General features: G+C 39.9%; 1 protein-coding gene across 1 annotated transcript; it reads right to left on the bottom strand.

Annotated features, from left to right (window-relative positions):
• Positions 1 to 1,809: 1,809 nt before the first annotated feature.
• Positions 1,810 to 8,135, bottom strand: LOC134161972 (stromelysin-1-like). The gene is made up of 10 exons (XM_062615367.1): positions 7,957 to 8,135; positions 7,566 to 7,810; positions 6,939 to 7,087; positions 6,715 to 6,846; positions 5,981 to 6,142; positions 5,206 to 5,425; positions 3,939 to 4,072; positions 3,252 to 3,411; positions 2,334 to 2,437; positions 1,810 to 2,143 (listed from the first exon to the last, which is right to left on the bottom strand). Exons 1-10 carry the CDS (start codon positions 8,059 to 8,061, stop codon positions 2,043 to 2,045), a joined length of 1,512 nt encoding a protein of 503 aa, XP_062471351.1. The 5' UTR covers positions 8,062 to 8,135; the 3' UTR covers positions 1,810 to 2,042.
• Positions 8,136 to 8,371: the final 236 nt, after the last annotated feature.

Below are 8,371 nucleotides of genomic sequence, written 5' to 3'. Positions count from 1 at the left end.
AAATGTTCTTTCTGATTCCTTCTTAACCACTTTCAAGTCTCAGCAAACAACCTGAAAGAGCCTAAAGGCCTGATTTCTGAAGGCAAGCTTCACATACAAGAAAGTATTTAGTTAGGATGTCAGTGCATAGGCACTTTCAAAATCAAAGGGAATTAACTACATTATTTATATACAAGCAATACTCACAAGCACCCTGCCTAACCCTGAGGGCATCTAAAGTCCTTGGACGGAAGTTTCTTCTGGACATGCTGTGTAACAGCACAAGTATTGAGAAACATACTGGAAGATATTGGGGCAGCATCAGTTTTCCTGTGTCTCTGCCCTGCCTGAACTGCCGCCAGGTGAGCTCACCCGCTTGTCAGTCCATGACTTCACCATGGTATACCACTGCCCCTGTGGCAATGCTGAGCTGTTAAGTCCCTGCTTGACTGTTAAGCCCTGCTGAGATTCATGGCTTCATTTCTCACTTAGGTTGGCTTTAGCCCTTACTTTAGCAGTGCTTAGTGCATATCTAGCATGGTATAAATCATACATGAAGAGCAGAATATGGCAGAGAAAAGGTTTTCCAAAATAAGACATGGCAGCATCTCAGCAGCCTGTCCTTGGTCTTATCTACTACAGAGGTACAGGGGGTCTGTGGGTATACACATGGCTTCCTCTGGCTCTGATGGAACGTAAAATTGATATTGGCAGGTGTTTTGACCAGATGTCTGAGGGATCTGCTCTGTGAAGAAGACCAGGAGGAAATCTCACCTCTGCCTAACAGGGTTTGAGATGTGGCAACTGGAAAAATATCTTCATCAGCCATTCCCATCCTTTCTTGCTGCCTTTGCCAATCCTTCTACATAAAGAGGAATAGTGAGGAGCTGACCTCCTTGTAAATCACAGTATCAGAGCAGTGCTGTGAGAGATGGGATTAAATCCTTTCAAAGAGAGGATGGGCTTCAGCCAAAGTTTCTTACAGCCCAAGTGGTGTTTAAGTCATTGAGCTATTGCCTTATGAGGGACACCCAGACAAGGTGGATAGAGGAAGGGCACGTGCTTTTGTCTGTGTCTCACCAAATTTCCTCTGGAGGATTTGTAGTAATTACTTGTGTAGTTACATTAAAATCATGGGTTATTTTTCATATCACTTTGGTTTGTTTGCTCTGGGAAGTGATTCTTGTCAGTGTTATGTCGTCCAGCATTGCAAGCTGGAGGGTCAGCCCTCACTCCGTTCCCAATGCATATGGTCACAGCTCAGCATGGGTAATCTCCTAACTCCCTGGGACCCCATGATTATATCTCAGTCACTTCCCACTCTGCTTGAATGCTGCCTCCATCCTCAAACTGGACACCTGCTCTTCTCTCTGGTTGCTCATGTCCTGCTGCACTGACTCTGCCCACCACCAGCACCCACAGTGGCTCTGGAACACAGGTCCTCTCAGCCCACATCCATGTTGCCCATCTATCAGCAGGCACCCAGCCCCATCCCTGCCCTGACCCCTCTGTCCCTGTGCTCTGGGGTCACGGAAGGTGAGGCCATAGCCACCAGTCTCTCCACAGCCCTTCCCACACTGTTGCATAGTATTTCCTCCTACCTCTTCTACCTCTCCTGCATTGCTTCTGAGTGTATTTGTTTCCCTCCTCTCTTGGCATTTCTTATTGCCTGTAGAAACTGCTCATCTGCTTCTGCTTTCATCTAACTTTCCTCCTTCAGACAACAAGCCCTGATAAAAATGGTGGTGGGGTCCTGGCACCGTTCAGGCTGTGTGGTTATATCAGATGCCTTGTCTCCAGCAGGCTGAACCAGACACAAAAACACTGCTGTACTCAAGCAAAATACTTTATTACTCAAAAACAACTTGATGAATAAATAGTTGGAAAACAAAATAAATTAAAACTGTACATTAAGTTTTACATTTTTAAGGTTTTTAAATTAGAATTATCAAAGGCCATCAGACTCAGGTGCACAGTAACAGCTGAACAATATTGTTTATAACCAAGGAATATGGAAAACCATTTCTGGTACAAATACAGCCCTGCATCATCACTTGGTATTTCTAGCAATTAAACCAGCTGTTACTTTTCATTATACGGATGAGTTTCTTGTTCTTGAGGTCAACCTCATACTGGTTTGATCCATGGAAAAAGTAGAAATGTCCTAGAATTGGAAGGATAAAATATTGACAAATTAATATTTCCTTTTTGTGTACCCTTTGATATACATCTGCTATTTTCTTGAGCAATTAAAAAAATATCAGAACAAACATTTCATATATATGTATTTGAAACACACTTTTTTTGCTTTGGTTGGTGATCTTTTGTTTTGAATTACATTTTAATTTATTTACCATTTTTCTGCAGGGCAGCATCAACTCTGTGGCCAATTCCGTGGAAGTCAGCCTGTATTTTTCTTGGATATCCCCTTTCCATTGATTGGGTATTTTCATTGAAACTAAATTAAAAAAATTGCATGAAAACAAGAAAGAAACATGTGATGTTCAATGTCGAAATCAGGTGGATTTTTACTAAGTAAGGCTACTCTCAGCTGAAAATCCATAACTGTGAGCCTCTGTGATCTCATAGAACTGTATAAATCCTGGCTGTGTGAATATTTATATCTTTAGTGGCCTATGCAAGGCTGTTTTCATAACATCAAATAGTTTACTTCCATTCTTTGAGACTGATAATAAGGCTTGACAGGGTTTATACTGACCAATAAAGTTAAATAACTGTTCAGAGTATTTTAATTTTACAACATTCAATCTAGGAGGTGACCCCATGAGAGGAATGTAAACTTCTGGTGTAATAGTACTCTTTCAAGATAATACTACAAATTAATATAAGTAACACATCTGCTTAGCTGAACTGTTTATTAAAAAGTAAATGTTCTATAACTTTCTTGGTAGATTTATTATTTATAAATTTTAGAGAGCACTTCTGGCCCCTTAAAAGCCACTGAATGAATGCATGACATGATGGCAGAGTCTACTTACATTGTCTTTTAAAATAAGTTCATGTAATACTGTTTGCTGATGAGTAAACAAAGCTCATATGTTTGTTAATCACAGAATGTAAGAGCAAGTGAATGTTTTTATCATCTCAGGTGTTACAGACTTTGTTGCATTAAAAGACATGAATTTTAGCTTTATACTGGCTGAGAAGGCTGACAACAAAAGGCCATGAAATTAAGTACAAATACTAATACAACTTGGCATTTTTAAAATATATGTTGATAATCTGCTATACAATACAGGGCTGAGCCTTACCTCCAGTACTTGTTGCCTATAAAGAAATAGGTTTTCTTGTTATTTTGATCATGAACAGCTGCATCAATTTTCCCAATGCTGCTGGGGAAGCCCAGGTTCTGAATAGGCTTGGGGAAGCCTGGCTCTATGCTATAGCCACTGACAGCCCAGTACTGGTCACCTGCAGGAAAATCAGAAAAACTTAGGATTCCTGAGAAGGCTGAGCTCCTTTTCATCAAAGCAGCAGAGTTTTTGTGGAGTAAAAGCCACTAAATAGCATAGATATCCAGCTGAGAACATTACCCTCTGGAGCACACAGAAGTTTGAAAATTTCAGAGCTGTTGGATTTTCCACTTTTCATAGTCATATACTCAATAGTTAGAACTCAACATATTTTCTAGCTGTGTCTGGCACCTTTAAAAATGCTTTAAAATAACTGATTGTCTCAGCTGTGACTTTTCTCACTGACAGAGAGAGTGATATATTTTGCAGGGCTGTTGTGAAGCAGCATTAGTTAATGACAGAAACAGCATTTTCAAAATGTAAATGAATTTAAACAAATATTAAGAATATCTTCTATTAGTATTAGCATTAGCATTAGCATTTATGTAATATAACATTACTGCCATTATTATTGCATAGCATTAGCGGTACTACTATAAGCTTATTCATTCATAAAAAGGACTGATGGAAATGTAAGACAAATACCTTTAAAAAATATCACTCGATCCCTCTTGTCAACCTCATAAGCAGCATCAAAGCCAGCTGCCAGTGATGGCCAGAATGAGGAGATGGTGTCGTGCTCGATGCTTGAGAAATACGGACTTTTACGCCAAACATAGCTGATAGAAATGAAAATAGCAGCGTTTCATTGTCTTAGCCCAGAATGGACTTTAAATCTACTGTTCTGAGTGCTGGAGCCATTCTTCTCTATGAGGCAGAGCTATTTTGGGATACAGTGCTTTACTTTGACTTGCCCTCTCATAGATATTTACCCTTACTGCAGGTTGCTCTGGGGTCACAAAACAGCTGAGGTTAGAAGGGAACTTTGGAAGTCATGTATTCCAATTCTGTGGTCAACCAGAGGTGCCTAGAGCTAGTGGCCCTGTAGATCTCTTTACTGGCACCCTGATGGCTTGCCCAAAACAACATGTGCTGTCTGTGGTAGTGTTGACAATTACAGCTTTCTCTTCACCATGTCACATGCAGATAGGCACAGCTGTGTTCTTAATTTCAGGTTGGCTATAAATGGTCACTAAATACTCTTAAGAAACGTGTTAAAACCCATTTTAAGGAGGAATTGCTCCTTCCTCCCCTTCCCTGAAAATTATGAAGTTTTAAAGTTACAGTTCTTCATCATGTGTTTTAGAAGGGAAATCAGACCTACATCATCAAAGGAACTTGTTCAGTCAAAACACAGTTACCAACTCAAGAAGTGGGTGAAGTCCTGGTCTGAAATGCTGTTCTCCCTCCCCAGGGTGGATGTGCCCAGCCAACAACCTGCTACAGTGCCCAGTGTAGGAACGTGCCCAAAACATGGACACCTCTAGCAGCAGGAGGTCCCTACAGGCAATACTGGGCAGTGGTCCAGTGCAAACCCCTAGGTCAGAGTGCCACCAAAAGTCTGACATGTTCCATAGCTCCCTGACCCTCACACGGGATGGTGTGGTAAGGACAGTGCTGCATGCAAAGGAGCTGCAGGCTCAGGAATGACACTGGGATTATTCAGCCTTGCACAATTTTAACAGACATGGGTGATGATGTATGATGGCTTAAAACATTTTACTCACCTGTCAGTAACCATATTACTCACCTAGCCTGGCTGGGCTAGAAAAATTTTGCAAAGCTGCTTTAATACTTTCAGAAAGAAATATCTTCCTTTATTACCAAGGGAAGATAAATTCCTTGAACTGAACATTATGCTTTGCCTTTGTGAATCTCACAAAAATGTGTTGCTAGAAATGAAAGTGCTTACCTGTCTTTGAAGAACAGTATTTCCCCACGGAGAGTGGTGATAGCATCAAAAGTCAAATGAGGGTCACAGTCCTCTGGTCTTGTGGGGGGTTTGGAGGGTGTCATTTCTGTTGGCTCTTCCCGGGGTGACATTTCAGTTGGTGCTTCTGCAGGTATCATTTCAGTTGGTTCTTGTGGGGGAAAAGCTTTAGTTGGAAGTGCAGAAGATTCCCTGGGGGGTCCTTTGGGAAATAAATAGATGTAGAATTGGAAGGTGAATTAGAGTTTCACGTTGCAGAGCTTCAGGATGTGCCATATGGAGCCAAATGCATAGGTTTCTTAAGGTTAGAACCCATCTAAGAAATTAACACCAGAGAAAGTTCCTGGGCAATTTAATCTGTGATGCTGACTGTTAAAATGGTCTCTGGCATTGTTTTGCCTTGACCAGTTATTAAACTGTATGTGCTCAGGAACTAAGGCAGAGCAAAGACCATTTCCAAAAGGCATGTGACCACCCTTTTGTGGAAGATGAGTTTAGTACTACAGACATAGGATAGTATCATTGTAGAAAGGCTCTTTTATCTTTTGGCTCACTGTCATGGATACAGCCCACAGATTCTATTTTGCCGGTGTAGTCTCTTAGCCACAAAGAAATCAAGACATTTGTCCAAAAGTATCAGGAAATTAAACCTCAGTATCCTTGCAGTAGAAATTTCAATACATTTTAGCTGGTCAGTAAAATTCATTAGAAATGTTTACCCATCATGCACCAAAAAAATGATGTATATCTTGCTTACCATAGAGGGCCTGAATGCCGTCAATGTCATCCTGAGGAAGCCTGTAGTTCCTTGTATCCCTGGCCATATATATAGGATACATCAAAGCACCAAAGACATTGGAATGACCAAGACCTAGTGAGTGACCCAACTCATGAGCAGCAACAAGAAATAAGTTATACCCTAAAAAAAAAATGCAGCACAAAGAACAAATAAATTCTCCTGCATAATAGTGGGATACAGGTTCCATCCTCTCATGCATGATTTATCGTTCACAATCTTAATGAAACAGCAAAATCTGGTAACTAATTCACAAAGACCAGTAGGATGTAATATCATCCCTGGACATTGCTTGGAAGCCAGAACAATTCACTGTTTTATTTAATTGTGTTTACCAACTCAAGATTGTTTTTTCCTTTGTAAAAGTTAAAGTTTTACATAACTTTAAGTAAGAAGAAAAAAAAAAGTGAGATCTCAATATTCCAACTTTTAAAGTCATTACCTGAGAGTGAAAATCTCCTGCCCTACAGTGTCATGATTACCTAATGTAGCAGTTTCATGCTAATCTCATTTCCTTCAATGGAGCTCTATTTGCAGTCTGTGCATCAACTTCAGCCCAGGTCGAAATAAATTTCACTGACATTTTACATCTCCATAAGTACTGGAACTACTACCATGGGTTCTATGACTTTACAATGTCTTCAAGACACGTCATATAATAAAAACCAGACAATGTACTATTTAAGATTACTTACCACTATAGGTAGTAAATTTGGTCCAGTTTTCATCTTCGTCAAAGTGGGCATCTCCTCCTATCCCACTGCCAGGGGGGTAGGCATGAGCCAGAGTTCCTCCTGGACCATCAAAGGAATAGAAGTCACCATGAACTAAAAATAAAGGGGAAAAAAGGTGATGCTTTTCATCACGTCTGTAAGAAAAAGTGAAAAATGCTTATACACAGGCAAAAGAGTTCCCTTACATCCAGATGCAAAGGATATCATTATATCTGCTTGACCATTGTAGACCCTGGTGAATCTCAAAGGGGTCACACTGCTCCAGAGCTGGAAGGCTTTTTCAATTGCTTCTTCTACATCCTCTTGTAGCATGTCGGGAGTGTAGTTCAAAATCCTGTGAAACAAGGAGGAAGGAATTAAAAGCAACCATATCACATGTGGCTGGGGCACAAAGTATGAAGGTCAGATATTTTAATCAGTGGTTATTATCATTTATGTGTCTCAGATTGTTTGTTTTCAATGATTTGCTTTCATAACAGAGGAAGTTTTCAGTTTTCTTTCATGTCTTTCAGAAACACAAACATGCACTCTCAGTTATAACCCTTATATGCACTGAATATATTATTTAGGAGGCTGTTAACTAACTAATGCAAACTTTTATTTTGGTATTTTCATCACTGTTTGGAAACCTAAAGCAAAGGATATGAATAGTCCTCACATTCATGGCCATTTCATTCTGAATGGGGCTTTTATATGGAGAAATACAGGAATAAATAATAAAGAACCTGTTGACATCACTTCTGCCACAAAGCAGAAAGCGTACACAAAACTTTTCAGTGCTGTACAGCCAAACATGCTTTAATGTGTGTTACCGATAAGTCACATCTTCTTTCTTCCACCTAGGGCTCTGTGGGAAGGTGCTGTATGAACGGACATCCGGTATTCCACATCTAGGCTGCTTCATGATGTCCACTGTCTTATGGTTCAGCTCCCCAGTCACCTCTAGCCCAAAGAATGACTGCATTTCTCGGATTTTGTCAGCCATGCGATTGAAGTTCTTTGATTTCAAGAGAGAACTTTTCTCTTCCTTAAAATCATAAAAATTTTCCAGGTATTTCTGATGGGAAGAAAAAGCAACAGCTAAGAACATAAATGTTGCTTTTCAAATGCAGAGAGTTGTTAATAAAATATTCTACAACATCAACACATCACTGTGTTCGTTTTCACAATAAGTTATTTTTAAGTTCTGCCTGTAGTCCTTACCTTAGCAAACTGTGTATCTTCATTTTCCTTTTCTGGACCCACTGGGAAAGCACAAGAACATGCAACATACAGGAACCCAAGCAAAGAAAGGATCTTTGTCTTCATCTTTGCCTTCTTTTCCTATCAGTCCTTGCAAGAAGACCTCTCAATCTCTGCCTTCTGTTCAAGACTCACCAGTGTTTCTCTATTTATATCAATTGTGTGCTTGCTAAAGCCAAAAACTGCATGACTCAGTTTATAACATCCTCTGATTTCCCACAGGAACCCAGAAAACAAATTTGGTTTTAGAAGCAAGTTAACACATGACACTTACCTTGCCTGAAAAACCCTGATTTCACAATCATATTATTGGACAGTACTTTTTTTTTCTTCATTCCTGAACTGGACCAGTTTAGGTCAAAAACCACCTCATTTT

Source organism: Pezoporus occidentalis, unplaced genomic scaffold, assembly GCF_034315485.1.
Source record: "Pezoporus occidentalis ecotype Australia unplaced genomic scaffold, CSIRO_AGI_Poc_V1 ctg18, whole genome shotgun sequence".
Taxonomy (NCBI): domain Eukaryota; kingdom Metazoa; phylum Chordata; class Aves; order Psittaciformes; family Psittacidae; genus Pezoporus; species Pezoporus occidentalis.
This window is presented reverse-complemented; position numbering and strand designations above follow the sequence as displayed.